This window comes from Columba livia, chromosome 12 (assembly GCF_036013475.1).
Source record: "Columba livia isolate bColLiv1 breed racing homer chromosome 12, bColLiv1.pat.W.v2, whole genome shotgun sequence".
Classification (NCBI taxonomy): domain Eukaryota; kingdom Metazoa; phylum Chordata; class Aves; order Columbiformes; family Columbidae; genus Columba; species Columba livia.
In genome coordinates, this window is record NC_088613.1 from 15,666,120 (window position 1) to 15,686,203 (window position 20,084).

General features: G+C 47.4%; 1 protein-coding gene across 6 annotated transcripts in view; it reads right to left on the reverse strand.

Annotated features, from left to right (window-relative positions):
- Positions 1–908: 908 nt before the first annotated feature.
- The window catches only part of GAB3 (GRB2 associated binding protein 3), a 69,730-nt gene continuing 50,554 nt past the window's right edge, over positions 909–20,084 (reverse strand). For 3 of the 6 annotated variants that reach the window (XM_005509116.3, XM_065077936.1, XM_065077935.1), the window contains 8 exons: positions 16,155–16,371; positions 15,222–15,700; positions 12,704–12,759; positions 11,379–11,634; positions 9,337–9,418; positions 7,603–7,705; positions 6,556–6,669; positions 909–5,543 (listed from right to left, as the gene is read on the reverse strand). In XM_005509116.3, the coding sequence (XP_005509173.2) occupies positions 5,427–5,543; positions 6,556–6,669; positions 7,603–7,705; positions 9,337–9,418; positions 11,379–11,634; positions 12,704–12,759; positions 15,222–15,700; positions 16,155–16,371 (1,424 nt within the window). In that variant the 3' untranslated portion in view covers positions 909–5,426. The remainder of the gene's footprint in view (positions 5,544–6,555; positions 6,670–7,602; positions 7,706–9,336; positions 9,419–11,378; positions 11,635–12,703; positions 12,760–15,221; positions 15,701–16,154; positions 16,372–20,084) is intronic. The other 3 variants (XR_010475719.1, XR_002421986.2, XM_021296753.2) reach the window with 3 other exon arrangements.

Consider the following 20,084-nt stretch of genomic DNA (forward strand, 5'->3'; position numbering starts at 1 on the left):
TGAAGGGGCCGTTCCCATCTCCGCTGGAGAGAGAAGCAGCCTGTCAACAGCCAGCCAGACCTTATCTGACCTTTTGTTCATCTGACCTTTTGTTTATCCGACCTGCCCGCCCTGTAAGACTGAACTCAAAATGTCAGGCAGTTCCCTTGTGTCATCCCTCAGGCGCAGGCTTATCTAAATTACACGTGTCTGTGCTGCTTGACTCCTGCAGCCAAGTTTCCGTCAATGGCTGCCTAAGCACTGTAAGTCCCTCACCACAGCAGGTATCCAGCCAGGATTACAAAGCACACAGATCCAAAAGCGACACTTGCCTGAAGCAATAAATAAATAAACTATTTCCCAAACTACCTTGCTTGTCAGCAGCCAGGCTTGCTCAGCTCTGCTCCCACCAACTGCCTTGTTTCATCTTCAAAATCCCATGATACGCACAGTGAAAGGATCCCACGTCCCCAGCTCACTGCACGTGGAAATTACATTAACAGCAACTACACTCCTCAGCACAGAGCAGTTAAAGGATCAGGTTAAATAACAACTAGTGTTTGTATCCGAGCCCTGACCATACGCTGAACAAATATGTGCTTGTGGTGTCTGTCTCCGGTCAGTGAGCGCGGCCCCTTGCAGCCCCTCGGCTGTGGCGGCAGCAGGAGCCGGGGCTGCAACTCACCCGGCCCCGCCACAACGCAGACACGAGTCAACGCCACAAGTTTCTCAAGTCACCTGCAATGCAGCTTCCTCATGCACAGGTGTACGAAATTTGTTTGCAAATTTGTTTGAATTTGCATCTAAATAAATTCTATGAACAAGTCACAGCTTACTAAGAAGTTTAAAAAGGGGAAAAAACATCAAATGGAAAATGTGAGAGTTTTCTCCATGAGCACCTTCACTTGACAGAATAAAGATCACAGCTGCAGTTTATATTAATTTATTAGAAAAAAGATACACAGTTTAATGTGCAAATATATACAACAAACATTACAATGAAACATCAGGAAGGTGAGCCCCTTCCCTCTATCAATGACTTACTCCTTTGTAACAGAGATGACTGTTTAATGCTTCCCCACAGATTTACAAATACAAAAAAAACATATAATGCTTCATTTGCACAAGACAAAAGTCCATTTTTATTTGAACAAAAAATATTCTGGCTTTGACATGGCAAAAGTCTGCTATTTTGGTGGCTTTTTTTTAACCTGAGCAAGTTTTACGGAATGGGAGAACAAAGGAAAGGCATTGCCCTGTGCTTCTCTCTCATCACAGCATCTGATGGTCTTTGAATTACCAAACCACTGAATCCCTTTGAGTGAATGCAAATCCAAAATTTACACCTACGATGTAGTTAGTGACACCGTAGAGAGCAGGTGCTATCGCTGGCAAAAATGAGCTGGCTGGAAACACCTGGCTCCAGTTACACGGCTGTTGACATTTCTCAGGTAAAGTGTTCCTGTCTGCCAGTAAGGAATTTAATGCTGCCTCCTGCAACAAAGGAATTATAAATGGAAAATACAGCTTAGTTCAAAACCCAAACAAGTCTTGGATCCTGCTGCACCTCACTCCAATGTGTGACAACTGAAAAACTGCAGAATAAGGCCATATTGAACCTGAATGGAGTAAAGACTTCAGGAATGCATGTAAGTCCCGGTAAGTACTGAAATCCTGCTCGCTCCAGGAAAGATGTTCAGATCAGATTGATGTCTTTATGGTTTTTAGGATGATTTCAAGCAGGTGTTTGACACAGGCTACTTTTGTATTAAGCGGCCGCAGATAATGTCAGTAAAAGAGATCCCTGGCACCTCTGATCTCCTCCCTCCTGTACGCAGGTGCTGACACCCCAGCTTCCTCACCAGCTGTGCCAGCAGTGGGGGAACCCTGCTGATCACCCCAATAACCACGGACTGAAACTATTCAGCATGTGTGTTTTCCACACCATCCTGCAACCAAGCTTCATCTGGCAGCTCCACAGAGTGACATTTCCAATTAAACAAAACCTATTCTGCTCGTTTAGCACTCCTCTGCATTTCAAAGGAGAAACCCCCGTGGTGCTGGAGAAGGCATGACAAGTCCTAAGCTGGGAAACACCAGCTCCTCTGGGAGACAAGAGCTTCCTACGGGACCACTGGCCACCCCATACTCATTCAGGTGCAGAGCCTCCCTCTGCATCAGCTCTCATGACAATTTCTAAAGAAATACATACAAATAACAACATAACAGACCCACAGCAAAAAGAAGACGCCACCAGGAGTGTGCTTGGCTGACCCTAGAGCCAGCACCAACAAAGGGCTCTTGCTTGGGCTACATTTTCAGACATGATGCTATCAAAATCTGGGTCATTTTTCAAGTGCTTTCACAGGTTTTCTTTGCTTCTTGGTAAAGGGATCAGTATTTAAGAACAGATTTGATTAAACAGACTCCTTTTTGCTCTGTAAAAAGGGTCTCCCATAGGCACGTCGGTCATGTGCTGAAGCTGGGGCTGCTGTGGCTCCTTTCACACCAAGATCCTTAACGACTGGTGGCCACAGCAGACTGGGCCTTCGCCATCCTCCCACCACCCTCCTCCTCTTTACACTCTGTGGAACATTGTGGAATTTGACTAAAACAAAAAAGTAAAAGCCTTGCGGGAGGACTGCTCAGCTTTTAAAACTTAAGAATGCAGAACAGACCCTGGAACAGCAAGTAAAAACCCAACTCAAATTAAAAAGCTGAATAAAGCCCCAAACTTAGCTTTTAGTTAAAAACTGAAAGCTAGAAACCAGCGAGCAGCACTTGATCAAGAGAGCAGTGAGGATCAATAGGGGACATGTAGAAGCTGAAGGAGGCAATTCTGATCTAAGGGCAGTCCCCTTTGAACTATACATTTATGTCCTTTAGGGAAAAAAAAAAAAAAAATGAACTCTTTCTTATTTAAACTTCCGAATGACCCATTAGCCAGGTTTGTCAAAGTTTAAATATTTTCACAATAAACTAGAATAACGAGCAAGTCAGTTGTCTTCAATAACCTGGTGTTTTTCCACTTCAGAAGATTTTCTGACAGCATGAAAATAAACACTCCAGTCAAACATGAGCTGATTTGTATGCTACTGCAATCCACATCGCAGGCTGTCACTCTGCAATTTGGTATCTGCAGTAGCAAAGCATAATTTTACCTGCCCTTTGTGGATGTTTTGCCCCCTACTGCAATCCACGTCTTCGCTGGCCTTTTAACTCCTTCAGTACTGCAGCACACACTAAGAGTTTTCAGTGACATGTATCATTTGCACACCTTGAAAGAAAGGCAATTCTTTTGAGCAGAAATGCAAATGCGTCTGTAACGGTGGCTGTTCCCTGCAACAGCTCTGTGCAGGCACAGCTCTGCGCCACCTCTCCCCAAACCCACTTCCCCTCCAGCAACACCACACCCGGGGCACGGTTGGGGCACGGTTGCTCAGAGCTATCCTAAACTGATTTTAGGACAAAATAACTGGGTTTTATCAAACTCAGTTTCACACTGGACAGACAAGATTTATACGGAAAAGTCCTAATTCTTTTAAAAAACTTTTATGAACATTAATTTCCATTTTAGAGCTTTGGGCAGAGGATGGAGGAGCAGAGTAGGAGGACACAGCAGGTCAGCTATCTGCAGTATGAACCCCGTTTTTCCAAGCAACTCCAGTCCAGGACACTTTTTGGCTGCAGGCCTGGGTGCCTGGTTTGCTCCAGAGTCAATAAAGGCGGTGGTGAAGCTCATTGTTCTCACAGGGTAGCTATCCAGAGACCGGTCACCACGGATCCCCAGCTTTGTATTCGCTCTACAGAAGCAGCGAGACTTGCAAGCACTTCAGCTCTCTTGAGGTAGGAGAAAAACGGTGTTTCTGTTCAGCTACCCTGCCTCTCCCAGCCAGTCATGGTGCTGCTCAGCCTCCCAGAGCGCCCATATGGCTGAAGCAGAATGGGTACATGGGGCACAGCAAATAGAAGCCTTGAAATGTCAGTAGTTTCTGCAATGACATTTCTACAACCTCTGTTTGGTAAATCAGCATTTTCATGATGTCAGATTACAGTAATACAACGCGATAGCAACAGGCACGTGAAGGGAGGCCAGAGACTCGGTGCTTTCAAAGAGGAAATTTTTGCAAGGGTCCTGGCTGTCTGTCTGTGCTGACAGGACCAGACCTCCTATGGCTGAGTGGGACTTACCTGCCTGAGCAAAGCCTGCAAGACCAAATCCAGTGTGGGTCACCCCGCAGTACTGCATACTTCCACGGTTCCAGTGGTTGTGTGCCACCTTAAAATCAAGATTGCAGCCAAGCTTTTAAAGTTAAATGTTATAAACTATACACATATGTGATCCTGAGATAGTGCCTGTAGCAAGTCCCAAGGTAGATAAGCTTCCTGAACCCAGAGGTCCTCACGCCGCGTAAGCACATTGTTTTACTTTGGCAGGCCTGCTGGCCTCTCTCAGAGCAAGCTGCACTTCCTAATTCTCTTTCTTTTGGGGCTGGGTCTAGTGAAACAATCGGTTTGACGACTGCTACCAGAAATTCCAATGGCATTTCTTCTGCAGTTCAGATGAAAACATTCTTGATCCTTTGCCAGTTCTCCCAAGACTTGTAGAAACAGGCTCACAGATTCCATTTCTATTTTTTGGCCAGCCAAGAGCTGTGTGCCTGCAGCCTCCTGCTAGAGGAGCAGCTGTGCTGTGCTGTGCTGAAGACAATCCTCGAAACAGGGGAGAAAACGTCAGTAGGAGTCAGACAGAAAGGCGACAAGCACGAGCCACAATGGACAGAAGCAGCTTAATACGATGACTGTCGTCCAGAGGGTCAAAGACCCTGTGTTCCAGTCCCATCGGTGCGGAGTCCTGGTTTGAGTTTCCGACAGCATCAGCTCAGAGTCAGGCCTTTTAAACCCGGGGGAAAAATATTTTCCAAAATTCGCTTTGCTTAAGCACTATATATTAAAAAAGTTCTTTTTATTGTTTCAGTATTTTAGCCCTTAGTTGATTAGTCACCAATACCTGTCAGACGCCCGCTGCCATAAATGCGCTCTGAGCATCTGTAGTATTTGTAGGAATATCAGAAAATAGCTTTAGAAACTAGGAATTATGCAACAGAGGGAAAAGGCAGGACTAACTAGATTAATGCAACATGTAGTGGATTTGTTAACATTAAGTGTATGACTTGTTGCAGAATCATGCCAGAAAATGGTACCTTGTAGCTTACTGGAAAGGGCAGTAAAAGGGGTAATGCATTACTTCAATCATCAGTGAACCACTCACTCAACATACTATTTCCAGCTGAAATCAAAGGTTTCCATTAAAATCACCATTCCTCTACAGACCATAAATGTCTTACAGCTCTCTCTGCCTTTGAACTCTACTGTGATAGCTGCTTCATTAACATTGTGGTTCCAGTGCAAAAAAAATAATCCTCCAGATCCCAAATCTTCTTCCTTTAGACTTTTGATTGTCTCTCATCTGTCCATTCCTGCTTAGTGTTCTGTAAAGCTTGAGTCTTCTGTTCATCTACCTGGACATAGTCCACTCTCTGCTCTTCTGAGAGAAAAGGCTTCTGTGAAAGAAAGAGGAAAAAAACAATGTAAACAATTTTAGGGTTGACAAGGGATGCTAGTGAAACTTGGCTTGATTTTCTGTTTTCCCTCTCCCCGGTTCCTTGATTGCTTCCCTTCACCTTGAAGCTCACAGTGACATCAGCTGACAAATGCATTGCTTTACAGCCTGCATGAGCTATAATTATCCATCTGTCACCCTGTCACTCAGCCCAGCACAGTGAGCAAGGGAAACGTGCTGTTCTGGCTATTTCCATGCAGAGAATTGTTCTCTTCTCATCCGACTGATCCTGCTGCAGGGATAACCGAACTGCATTTTAACTAAAGCGAAGATTTAAATTTAAGAGAGCTTAGGAGTCTTGAGTCTTTTGCATCCAGGAGTATTAGCCAACAGGGAAAATGATACACAGGACATAAAATGGCCCAAACCAACAACAGTTTGTTGCTTTGCAATGGTACCTACCCACTGCCTCAGCAGGTTATAAGCTCTTTGGACAAAGAATGTATTTACTCAGCATTGTTCAGGAAACCGAAATGCTTTTGGTGATGCAAGAATAAAGATGCACATTTTTCCATGTTACAAGAGACAGTACAGTTTCACCCCATGAATTTATCATGGGCTGCAAACTTGTTACTGCAAAGAGATTTGGGGGAAAAACTAGCAGGAAGGGGTTTGTGGAGGCTGGATGAAAACGAAAGAGCATGCAGAGATCCTGCAAGCGCCTACAGGCTTGCCCACGAGCCTTCACGGCTGCACATCCCAGCCCAATCTCGTGCCCTCTGCTGAGCTCCTGTTAATGGCACCCCTGTGAGTCACTCTGAGGACACCTTGTCATCACCCTAATAGTGCTTTTATTATATTAATCTTGAATCTGCCACAAATGCAGTCAGCTGGAAACATGACTGGCTTCATCATGATACTTAGGGCACCTAGCAGAGTCTGTGTCTCCATCTTGTTTTCCTCCCAGCAGACAAAAAGAGAGAAGGCTGTGGGGTCTTTCAAATTACTCGTACCTTCTGTACAGGGGATGGGGAAGCGGAATTAAAATCCAGTGCTAAGTAATCAAGGTTAGATTTCCTTGTCCATGGAAAAGCACCACTGTATGGAGATGTTGCCTGTCTGTGTTCCTGTTGGGAAAGAAGAGAAACTTTTAATGCTCTTAAAACATGATCCCAAAAGGGAACGGGGCTACAACTGTGAAGTGGGAGACTTGACTGGCAGAACATGAGTGAGGAAGGTCAGCACACAACTGTATGGAAGGTTTCGTTTGACAAGAAAAATCAAATGGGGAGTAGTTACAACTGGAACTGCCCTCCTGAGCAGACTTTGATCTAGCAGAGGTATGGGTTAAAATTTGAAACTACGGCTATGGAGATTGTGGTCAGTTTTGCAACACGTTTCTACAGCCACTGCCGTCGGGCTTTTGCTATGGAGCCAAATCTGTAGACACTGGCTCAGATAAAGGGATTTGAGATCCATTCCCACCTCAAATTTAAAGGAAACTGAGATTCTTATCTTTTGCAAGATATAGGTACAGAGTAAATGAAGAAAAAGAAGCCACAAAGCCAGATGTTCTGCTTTCATAGGATGGGAAGTGGGGTTAGTGCCACCAGCCAAAGCAGAAGCAATGAGACTTTAATGGGAGTTCTGTTTCTGCACAGTATTTGGTGTGTTTCTTTAGGAAGTGCACTAACAGCTTTCTGTCATTTCCTACGAGATTTTGCAAGGCACACTTTTAAAAGGTGAAAAGATTTCATTTTCCTTTGCCTTAAAGAGTTCTCATGTAAATATGGCTGATCCCTGTGATCTCTTGGAACTGCTCAGCAACATTCGTGGGCGAACAGCTGAGTTCTGCAGAACAGAAGAAGGGCTTCCCTTATCTCTCCGTAAATTGGTCCCAGTGTCTTCGCTTTAAAACCATTTCATCATGTTTTTTAAAAAACAGAAGGCAAAGGACAAACCTCCTCAACATTTTTTCTTCGAAAACAAACTTCTGCATTCTCCATCAGTGTGACAGAGCAGAATAAAGCAAAGGATGGCTGTGTGAAAATGAAGATTACCATATGAATGTAACTTTCTTCCTCTTCTCCGGAAACTGAATTGGCAAATATTCTTGCTGAATTAATACCGTCTCTTTCTGGTGAGATAAAGCTCATTCGATTGCTATGAAGAAAAACACAGGAGAGGTTAAGGAAGCATCTTACAGATGCTCTGAAATGAAGCCAAAGCCTGACACAGTCCATATGGTTTATAAACTCACACTAGTGCTGCAGCTTTCACGGAAAGGATATTCAAAACCACTCCTTAGTTCTAGAAAGCATGTGCTATACTGCTATGAGTGTTTTTTATTCATTTTTTTCTGGGATTTGTCAAAGTTTGCCATCTCTGGTATGACAGAAAGCATAAACCATTGGAGTAATTCTTCAACAAGGGGCACAGAGACAGATATCATTCATCAGGTGATACGTGCTGATGGGGCAGTCACTTAGTTGTGCGGGTATTCACATTTTGGAGATGAATGTGAATTAATCAGCTGCTGGAGGTGCATGCAGAGGAACTTGTTTGGCTTTGAACACAGTGTAAACACATGCCATTTGCGCTATGGGGATGCCTGCGACTCAGCCCTTGTACAAGGAAATATCTGTCATATCTGTCAGAGGTATATCGGGAATAAATTATTGCAAGCCAGCACAATGGGGTTAGTTATTAGGAAATCAGGTGGCCGCTTCGTGCAGCATGAACAGTATAACTCCTTTTGCTTTGTTAGTTCTGGGCATACTTCCTTTTTAGTTTTGTTAACGTAAACCATGCAAACTGCCTCTGAGCTTGCTACCCGCCAGGCCTCTGCAGTGTGTCAGCACTAGCGACCCCAGGGCTCTGGCAGGGCAGGCAGCACTGCAGGGCTGCACCGCCTTTGGACTGTAAGGCTCAGAGGGGTCTGCAACTCAGAAACTGCCCATCTCCTCATCCTCTTGCCCTCCACATGAGTACCTGAGGTGGGGGAGTGGAAACACCCTGTCTGGCACTCATGCTAGTGAAAAAACACATTTTTTTGGAGTGTCCCGGGTACGCAAAGGAGGTTGGTGGGAACTCCTGGCTTTTGCAAGCAACCTTCAGCACAGCTGACCCTCCTGTCAGGCTCCCCCTCTGAGCACTGAGATCCCCCAGCCAGCAGGCTGCAGTCCTCCCCAGCTCATGAGTTCCTTGAAGACGAGCCTTTCACTGCCCCTGGAGCCCAAAAGTATCATCTGTTCACACCACCTGGAATTTGGGACCAAAAGCGTGTTTTACCCCACAATTAATTTCCTGTGACAAAAGGTCACACCAAGAGATCAAGTCTGAATTTCTGCGTGGCAGTGCAGAACTCTACACCCAGGCTACAAGTCAGGCAGATCTTTATCTTCCCTGGTTCTCCTTTGCAATATTAATTTTCAGAAACAAAAATGGCTCTATCACTTTGAAAAAAGAAATTCAGGCACGCAAAGCTTTTAGCCATTGCAGAAGCCACACCAGAACGCAGACCAAATTCAGACTTTTCAAAAGGAACCTTCAAAACAGACTGAGTGAGCATCACTGCATGATGCTGAGCGCACTGGAGTTGCCTGTTGTGAAAAGGGAGCCCTGGTTTTTAGAGACAACAAAAGCCCGGGGGTGCTGGAAGGAGCCCTGGGGAATTTTTGTTTGTGGGCTTTGCCAGGAAACTGTTTCTTGTGGGACGTGATAAGTTATTTTTAACTCCATTCCACAATGTCAATGCTTAGAAGATTGGAACAGCAGGTTTCTTGTTGACTTACTAAGGCACAGTCCACATCCTGGTCACGGCGGCATGCTCCCGGATGGTGGAGAGGTTCCTCAAGTCCAGAGGAGGTGGCCGTGCTGCAAGTAGACACAAAAGGAACTACATTTCCAATAGCAGAGGTAATGAAAAGTACAGACTGCTTAAAAAAAATGCAGTTTTATATTAACAGCAATAAATTAACAGAGTATTTCACAGAACATGATGATAAAACCAAGACAGAAATCAGTAACAAATGACCACTTCAGTCAGCACTGGAAAGCAAAGTCCTTAACTTATCCTAAAATAACAGAACAAATACAATGGGCATAAGGAGAGCAAATGCCCCCCAGGATCCGTGTGCTTGCCTCAAATCTGCTCTGTGTACGCTGCCTTCAAGAGGAGAGCCCAGTTCAGCCTACAGGTCAAGCCAGGTTTTGAGCTCTCTTCTAAACAAAAAAGACCTACACGTGGAGATCAAGATCATTCCCTCTTTCCAGTCCATGTACCTTTTCCACCTCATTCTCAAAACCCTTTAAGAAAGGACCTGAGCTTGCTTTGCTTCCTGGCAATGGTCTAAATTTCTTTACCCACTTCACAGTAGCATTTCCTGAACCAATTTCTGAGCAGCCTGTGGCTCTGCAGCCCAAAGAGCTTTAACGTAGGCTAGGCTTAGGCAATTTCTCCACTGTAAAGCTGAATTTTGTCCCCAGTATATCCTCTGGAAGCGCAACCCAGATTTTGGAGGTGCCATGAAAAGCAGTAGTGGAAAATTACCATCAGTAAAAGCATCCACAGGAAATTCCTAATTAAACCAAGACAGCTGCACCTGCCCAACAGAGGTTTAACCAACAGCCCACACATCAAGTTTGAGTATTTTGAGTGTCTGGATGTCCTGTTCCTGGAAGGTCAGGGAGCTGGTGAGACAGCAGCACGCATGCTTCAGAGCTGCAGGATTTAGTCTGCTGTCCAAGTATCACAGTATGTTTGGGATTGGAAGGGACCTCAAAAGATCATCTAGTCCAATCCCCCTGCTGGAGCAGGAACGCCTGGGTGAGGTCACACAGGAACATGTCCAGGCGTGTTTTGAGTGTCTCCAGAGAAGGAGACTCCAAAACCTCCCCGGGCAGCCTGTTCCAGGCTCTGTCACCCTTACTGAGAAGAAGTTTTTTCTCAAATTTAAGCGGAACCTCTTGTGTTCCAGCTTGATCCCATTACCCCTTGTCCTATCATTGTTTGCCACCAAGAAGAGCCTGGCTCCATCCTCATGGCACTCACCCTTCATATATTTATAAACACTAATGAGCTCCCCCCTTAGTCTCCTCTTCTCCAAACTAAAGAGACCCAGCTCCCTCAGCCTTTCTTCATAAGGGAGGTGCTCCACTCCCTTAATCATCTTTGTTGCTCTATGCTGGACCCTCTCCAGCAGTTCCCTGTCCTTCTTGAACTGAGGGGCCCAGAACTGGACACAATATTCCAGATGTGGTCTCACCAGGGCGGAGTAGAGGGGCAGGAGGACCTCTCTGATCTACTGACCACCCCCCTTCTAATACAGCCCAGGATGCCATTGGCCTTCCTGGCCACAAGGGCACAGTGCTGGCTCATGGTCATCCTGTTGTCCACCAGGACCCCCAGGGTCCCTTTCCCCTACACTGCTCTCTAATATGTAATTTCCCAACCTATACTGGAACCTGGGGTTGTTCCTGCCCAGATGCAGGACTCTACACTTTCCTTTGTTAAATTTCATTAGGTTATTCCCCGCCCAACTCTCCAGGCTACATCTATTTGGCGATTTGCAGCCAGTGGATCTGAACCCATGCACCACACGCAGCCACCCAATCTCTGATTGCAAAAGTAGGCATGGACACTCTTCCTCTGCTCACAACAGACCCTGCAGATGCACCCCATGCTACAGGCTTATATGCCACTTGTACAGCAATTCAACCCCTTTGCTAGAGTGGGAAGCACTTTAAAATGTGCAATGACACTATCAAAGGAGGTCACCCATGTCCCACTATCAAGACCCCCTGGCCGCCAAATGCATTTTAGGCCCGGGCTTACGTTTCCGACGAGGCTTGAGGTCTCGGTTCACCGGCGGGGGCTCCAGGTCTGAGGGAAGCTCAGGTAACGGGCTGGTGAGTTTTTCAGTGCTGACAACAGGGAACGTAAAGGTGGCTGAGCCGGGGCTCATGGGGATGTAGCCGTCAGATGAACAGTCGGAGCCGGGCGCAGACGGAGAGGTGCTGGGGCGCATGGGCACGTAGCTGTCCTCCATGCTGTCCGAAGCAGTCGAGTAGAGCGGGGAGAATCGACAGGGCTTCAGGAGCAACGGAGGAAAAGATAAACGGGTCAATAAATGAATAGCCAACCCCCTGCAAGCCAGGAGGTGGGTGAGCTAGCAACAGATCTGTGCCCGGCGTCAGGCCAGGAGGGTCCTGACGTGACCCTCTCCAAGAGGCACAACCTGGAAAGACACGAGACAAATCTATAAGTTCAGATGCAGGCTGCAGCTTTGGCAAAGTCCTCTTCTGAGCTTCGCGCGTCACTGCTGGAAACGGGGAACAAACTTATTGATGACTTAAGTAGGTTAACTGCTCCAAATTCAGTGAGACTGCACTTAACTCACCCAGCAGTAATTCTGACCTATAAAACAAAGGAAGCTCCTTCATACAAAAAACCATCTGAACGGAGGGCGTCTTATGAACTAGATTTTTGCCAACGTGGAAGATGAGAGAACAGATACACAGACATACACGTGACTTCTGATAGCTGAGAATAAACACTAGAAATCATATAAGTTGCCCACCACCTGAACTTACATACAAGCAGCAAAGGATCTCCCACACAGAACAGAGTGTTCAGCAGCAGGCAGAAGCCCGGCTGCGTGACATGTGATGGTGCCACATATAACCATGTCTGTCAAAGGCTGAGCCAGGAAGCTTTGCACTGGCAGAGCCCTGAATCACAAGTGCTTTGAGAGCAGAGACTTTCCTGTGTCCTAAAGAGAAGATACCCCTCAGGATGATGAAATGATAGGCTTCTTTAGACCCTTTTTTCAAGAGATAAGGAGTTTTCTCAGGTGCTGCTGGTCAACAGTTTAATTCTTGAGTCTACTGGTATCCTTTTTCACAACAGACCTGGTTTCACCTGCTTTAAAAACAAGGTGCTCAGCATTGTGGCCTCCCACTCCCTCCTCTCTCAAAGTCTTTTTGTGGCTGTGAAGAAGCAGCACAGAAGTTGCCCAAAACCAAGTGCTTATTCCATTTTATTTTCATTCTTCTGCTGAACACAGGAGAGGAATGATTGAATACCAGGAAGTGAAATGATTCGCGTTCTGAAGTTTGTCATGTGCCAGTGTTTTAAATTTGTTCAAGCAGAGTACTTACCAAATTTAAGCTGAGCCTCTTATCCCGACTTCTTAAGGAACTGCCTTCAATGTCTGCTGCAAGGAAAAGAAAAGTGATTAAAAATGTGATAAGGCAGCCCAACGATACAGAGATAATTCTGGAGTAAAGCATATGGTCCTAAAATAATTAGAGCTTTATAAAGATTCCATAGCTCCTAGTATTTATCCTCAATGAGGAAATCCAATGACACTTAAGACCAGAATCAAATCAGTAGCATTTCAAGAGTGATTACATCTATTTTAAGTATGATGAAACCAAGTTCCTGCTGTAGTCCCACTCTGTTTTCCCATCTGTCAAGTTGGAGAAATTATATGAAATGGGACTATAGGGAATATTAATCCATTAATGTTTGGAAAATTATGTGGTAACCTCACGTGTAAGGTGCCAGGGAAGCACATGTTACTGTACAGAGGGTACAGGGGGAAACTTAATGGTAGGAGAGAAATATTCCTCTTTGTCACCCAGAAATGCTGATGTGGTGCAAGTGGCTCAGGCTGATGGGGAACAAAGAGCCAGGGAACAGCTCACCAGTCACAGTGTCCCCTTGTGCAGGCTGGCATTTGTTGTGGTCTATTTTATTTTTGAAGCAAAAGGTAGAAAAAAACCTGAAATCTGGCATTCAGTGCACAGGAGACCAGCAGCTGAAGCTGCTTATGACTACCATCCTTCTCTGGAAAATTACTTTCTGTGCAGAAAATGGCTTTTCTGTGGGAATGCTTTAACACCCTGCAACCATGTTAATCCAGCCCCTGCTTTCAGTGGAGACGCCAATACTCCACTGCAACTGGAGCTCTTTGTGGCAGTATCAGCATAAAAGGCAAAAATGCTAAACAAGAACAGAGCAATAATGTTAGTGCGGATATATATTCAGAGAGACACGTTCACTGTCCTGGGACAGCTACATTTATTTATTATTTTGGCAAAAAGGCATTCATGCACAACACTCCAGTAGATGCCAGGACACAGGTGCCTTACACGTGCGCAGCTCCTTCCCTTCAGGGCACTGCAAGCAGCACACACTGTCTGTGCACTGGGTTAATTACATCTGTGCAGCTTTTACATGCTGCCAAGGGCAAAAAAATGAAGCAAATAACTCAAGTGGGCTCATTCTGGGAGCTGGTCAGGAACAGCTTCTTTCTCCCTTTTTTCCAGCTTTTCTTGTTAAACACATTTTAATTCAGAGTTTAACCTTTCAAATAGTTTCAGCTGCACTTAAGGTAAGAAAAAAATAGCAGCACTTATTAATTCATTGCTGCCCCCTGTCAGGCAGAGATAACCTTGCAGCATGGTAGCAGAACATGACATTTGGCCACTTAATCCTCTTAAAAACATTTTGGCATAAATTGGGATGGAGGAACATTAACTGTCTCAAGCACGCTGACAGCATTAGAGCAACACATGTATAGAAGCAAGAGCAGCACCTTTCAGAGAGCAACCAAATAACTGATAATTAAAAATACCAATTCCACTGACGGGTGCTTCTCTAGAAGCCTTTCAATAATTGTTTGTACACTGATGAACAGGCTGGATGGAGGTCTCCTTACTTTAGCTTTAAGTGGAAGATCTGGTGGCCCAAAACATCAGTTGGTCATTCACACTACAAGAGTCTAAAGGATGCTTGTTCTTAAAAACCTACACTTTCTTCCTCATCAAAAATGACACATCACTGCAAAATATAATATGTGATGATTTCCAGCCAGGTATTCCAGCTGCCTCCCTCTGTTCTGTGGCACCACAAAACAAACCTGTGCCATACTGCATATGCTGTTTTTTGACACCTTGATGTTCTGGAGTTTTGACAGTTATTTTTGTTTGCAATTACGGTGTTTCAAGCACAAGTGGAAAAGACACCTCAGCTCAGAGCAGAACTTGCTTTGCAGCAGAGCCTCTCTGCAGCGGGTTTCCAGCCTACTCTGACTGAAGTGCAAGGACAGAGCAGGATTTGCTCAAGGACACACAGAGTCCTTGGTTCAACCAGGATTACATCCCAGCCCCAGTGTCTCCGTGGCTTCCTGTTCTTTACTCTAAGCTGCAAAATGACACTCTGCTGTTATGGAAAGGACTGGGTGTTGGGAAGCAGCACAGCTACAAAGGCATTTCCCATGGGCGAGCCCACATTTTGACCTAGAGAGTTTGGCTTTGCCTGATGCAGCGGCTGGCTTTTCATTTTTGTTTTTATACTGCTTTCTCTTTTGGAGAGGGAGAGGGTATGGAAAACTAACATGCCATTGAGGCACCCTGAAGAGATCACAGAATTGCTGCCTGTGTGTGCACACTAATGGGTTTTCACAGAGCAGGAGCTGAATGTGAGGGACATGTCTGAATCCTGCTCACCAACTAATTTGAAACAAGCATTTTAGGTTGCTTTGGGTGGTGTATGATTTCCCAGTGGGCTGGATAGGGAGGTACAACTGGAGTTGGGCACCCACTCCGTGCTCAGGGACAGCTCCATCCCTTGCACTGGTCCTGCATTGCTGGCTCTTGGAAATGCACTCACCTTTCCAGTTCCTCACGTTGTCTAAGCTGGACAAGGAGATCCTCCTGGGCACCAGAGCGACCTGAGCGCGGCACAACCCTGCGTGCCCATTCTGGAGGGCCCCGCTGCCCACCTCGTCTCCTCTCCTGTCCGAGAAGTGGGTTGGCTTGGGCGGCCGCGGTGGGGGCGTGTTGGACAGGACGTCCAGCTGGGTCACACCGTAGGGCAGCGCATTTTGGCTCTTGTCAATCTGAAAGGTTGGTGTCAGTGGTGTCCCCAGCAGTGGAGACGAGGAGGAAAGGTCACTAGATGGCCCGTTAATGTCTATGCTCCTGGACACAGCGCTGTGATTTGCCAGCGGGGCCCCATCCTGGTGCACAGTGCCAGCACTGGATGGCTGTACAAGGTACAAGGAGGGCTGAGACTGCAAGGAGTCCACGAAAACATCATCCGATGAGGTTTGCTCCAGAGATCTGTCTGAATTTGACCAGCTGTCACACCTGCACAGAGACAGAGGTCAGGACCTACACTTTCCTCTTCTCCTGGTTGAAACTGAGCAAGTGCACAGCAAAAAAAACAAACCAAAACAAGAAGCCCATTGTTTGGGACAAAATCTGTCCCTTCCCTATGGCTGTGGAAGGTCTACCCTGAGCTGTGCTGGGGGACAGGGCACTCTGGGAGCACCCTGGGCAGCAGCAGGCAGAAAGGGCATCTTGAGGGAGGCCACACATGAGGTGCCCAGCCATCCACCCTGGAAAGGGCCAGGACCAACATATGACACTCGACTGCTAATCTGTGCTATGAAAAGCCCCCCGTAAACTGGGTTAGGCTAATGGTCCCCTGTTGTGCTCAGAAGCCTACTCTGAGCAGCAGGGCTGGAGGACCAGTTTGCCCCAGTTTCCCAGGGCATCACTGGGCAGGTAGCCTGATGCACCTGGCAGACCCCAGACCTACCTGTTGTGGCTGAGCTTGCCCGACTCGCAGTTGGAGAGGAAGAGGTAGTCGGGGAGGAAGACTGACTCCGACTCGCTGTGGGTCTCCTCTGCAGTGAACGCGTCAGCAGCAGCGTGGTCAACCGAGAAGGAGGGATCGGCGATGCGGGAGGCGTGGGTGGAGGCGGCCGGCGAGGGCTGCGGGGACGAGGTTGTGTGAGACAAACTCTCCACGGAACCTGCAAAGAGAAGAGCCCTGGCTGAGAGGCAGGTCTGACTCACCCTGGCCCACAGCCTCTCCTGGTGATCACCACCTTGCTTTTTTACCAGGGATGTTTGATGCCAAGGCAGCAGTGGGCCAAGGCAAAGAACTGATTCTAGGGAAAGGGGAGCCTAATTTTGCAGCTGCTCCTCCTGCCCAGGCTGGGTAAGTCATCTGCCCAACTGAGGGAGCAGACCCCTTGCTCTGGGGGCCTCCACTCCTGCATGGCTATAACATCCCTCCTGCAGACAGCAATGGAGACAGCCCCTGCTGAGCAAAGACCTGGCATAGAGCGCCCTGTTTTATCAAGTATTTTTTAGGACTTGTCTAACACAAATACTTAATCTCCAACACTTCAAATTCATGGTGACAAGGGATTGATTTCTTCCCACTTTCTATATCTCAGTGGACAAAACTGAGCTTGGCCGCTCATGGAGCAGCCAGATTTGTTGCACCTCTGAACTTGTCTGCAAACTCCTTTTTCCACTCTAGGCTGGAGATCAAAGCCACGAGAGCGGTGCTGCAGCTGCTGCTGCCCAGCAGGAGGCTCGTTGGCTCTGCTGACGAAAGGGACCCTGCTTCTCTGGAGGCCACATGGCACAGGGGAGCCTGTGCTCAGTGACAGCTTCCTCGGGCATAACGCCCCAGTGCCCCGCTCTGGCACAGCGAGGGGAGAGGAGCAGGTCTGGGCTGCACAGAGCCAGCCACCTGCTCAGCTCTGGCTTCACCTCCGACCACCAAGGCTGCCCGTCACTGGCAGCACACGGCCGAGGGACTCATACCCATCTGGCCCAAGCATCACCAGGCAGCAGGGACAAGTCTGGTGCCGCCGCTTTCCCAGCTCTGTCCCTGCAGGTGGGTCAGAATCCCAGAATGTCAGGGGTTGGAAGGGACCTGGAAAGCTCACCCAGTGCAATACCCCCATGGAGCAGGAACACCCAGATGAGGTTACACAGGAAGGTGTCCAGGCGGGTTGGAATGTCTGCAGAGAAGGAGACTCCACAACCTCCCCAGACAGCCTGTTCCAGTGTCTGTTACCCTCACTGAGAAGTTTTTCTCAAATTTAAGTGGAACCTCTTATGTTCCAGTTTGAACCCATTACTCTTTGTCCCACCACTGGTTGTCACTGAGAAGAGCCTGGCTCCATCCTCCTGACACTAAACCTTTATATATTTGTAAACAAAGGGGTGGTGGCTGAGCTCACAGAGTTAGGGCTAAGCACGGCCTCTGGCCCCGCTTTTGGGGCAGTTTGACTCAAAACTCAAGTCCTCAGTGCAAGTGAGACTTCCCACTGTGGGCAGCTGTGGAGTAGAATGGGAAGGCCCTGGGATATCTCTGCAGAGCAGCTCTGCAAATGCATCTGCTCCTGGGAGCAAGTTCAGCCAGCAGCACCGAAATCATGAGCCCTCAATTAGAAAATATGATTTTTCTAATGAAGTTTCAGGTTGCTGCATGGTGGTTCCATCACCAGGGCTACACAAGGACCAGGCAGTGCTCACTGGGTGCCCCGGCTGTCCCCGACATGCATGGGGCTCGGCAATGGATATGCGTTTCTCTGGCTGAAGCACAGACACTGCCAGAGTCTGCAAAACTCTTCCTCAGAATTCAAAACCCAGCAGCAAAAACAAACACAAGAAACCAGCTACTGCCGATAAAAGCAAACCAAGCATAAACATGGTTTCAAAGCATAGCAAGAAGGCATATTTCCTTAACACTGAAATCCAGAATTTGCTGGAAATACTGGGAACTTGCCCCTGACCATCTGTGTGCATGCTGTGGGTGCATCCTGCGTGGTGATATCCTGAGATCCTCCGTCAGGTTCTACCTTGTGCTCAGCTCCACACAGCAAGAAGCCTTGACACTGCACTGGGTTATTGCAGTCACTTCTCAGCGCTGGGAGGTGCCAGGTGTATGTGCAAGCAGGCCAGGAGGGATGGAGAGAGCTGCCAAGACTTGGGTGGTTAGACAGTAACATGACTGCACACAAACAAAACCCTTTGGTGACCCAGACTTCCACAGCTGCCACAGCAAGCTTCAGCCCATCATCCTCACCTCAGAAGAAGAGTAAAAATCTGATCTTTTCCCCCTGTGCTACCCCACACCTCATCCCTTTAAACTGGTGAGGGAGCTGCCTCTTTCCTTCCCATCTACCAGTACTGACTCACTGCTGCTTCCTCCCCTTAGCTTTGCAGGTCTGGTTCAGTGATGGACCCCAAGTCAGCAAAGCACATGAGCACATGCTTAAATTCAAGCTTAAGCAAAGCATTTGCTTAATTTTGAGCAGGTGCTTATAGCAGCGGGATTTCAGCAGTGAGCATCTGGAAAGAATGGCTTTTATGGGGTTTCACATTTGCAAAGCAGAGCTGAGGGCTGCAGCCTTTCCATCTGAAAAATAACTTTTCTCATGTTCATTGTGCTGGCTCAGACAGTGATTCTGCTTTCAAATCTTGGACTCTGAGAGCTGTCTTGCAAGCTGAGGATGATCAAATATGCACCAAGCATACTCCATAGGGATCTCAGAAAAGCATGTTCACATCACCATCTGACCACATTTAAAAAAAAAGACCAAAAAAAAATGACACAGCCGAACAACTAAAAACTGCCACAATACATAAGAGAGAAAAATTAATGACATTCTGGATTATTAACACAGGGAATGAACAGGCTTGAACTCCATCTGGTACTCACAGGGTTTAGCCACAGATTATCCCATCAGGCAAGGCTGTGAGCTGCAGACCACATGGCAAACATTGCGAGCAGGAGGGAGGGACGGGGACAGCACAGACCTGCCCTTTTCTAACCTTAGGGGCTCAGGGAGCTGCTCCTAACAGACTGTCCTGGTCCCTGCCAGCTCTTCTGGTAACCAAATCAGCGTGCATTAAAGTTGTACCACAACAGCATCTGGGTAGAATAAATTATGCATGGCCACTTTCAACAGTGAGAAGACAGAGAACAGGTTTGGTGCCTGCCTTCCCCTTTGCCAGAGAGACAGCAGGAGTCTCTGGCTTCTAAAATAACTGCTTTGGTGGGTACCAACGCAAAAAATCTCTGCCTTGCATGGACAGAGAAAGTCACCATGGAAGATGCGGACCATCATCGTCCTCTATGGTGATTTTCCCCATCAATATGGGGCCATTGCTTGGAGAAACAGAGGGCTTCTCCCTCCTACTACAGACCCCAGCCTGCTTCCCAAAACAACAGCAGTGCAAGGACACAGTGAAATAGGGGATGTTCTGCTCGCAGCAACCCCCCATCAGGCTGCATGGCCATGCCAAGGAGATAGAAATGCCACCCACACCTCCTGGCCAGAGCCTGACATTCAAGAGCAGCCTTGAGTCCCTGCAGCTGAGAAGGGATTTCCTCCTGCTGGGAAGGAGTGTGCATGGAGCAGCCCCAGTGCCCGTCCTCAGCATGGGCTGGGAGGAACCACCACAGCTCCTGTGCAAGGGGACTCTGCCTGCCCCACTGTGTGTGGGAACAGAGCGGGGGAAGAAAGTGAAGACGCTCAGGAGAAAGAGTGTCTCTCTGCAAGGAGAGCTCAGTCCCTCCAGACAGCCCCTCAATGTGGGGCTCCCAGCTCGCTTTGCTCCCCACAGGGTGCCCTGGCTGGGAGAGATGCTGCACAGCGATGCTGCAGCAAGGTCCTGGGGAATCAAACCATCCCCGTGGGACAGCAGAGTCTGTGCACAT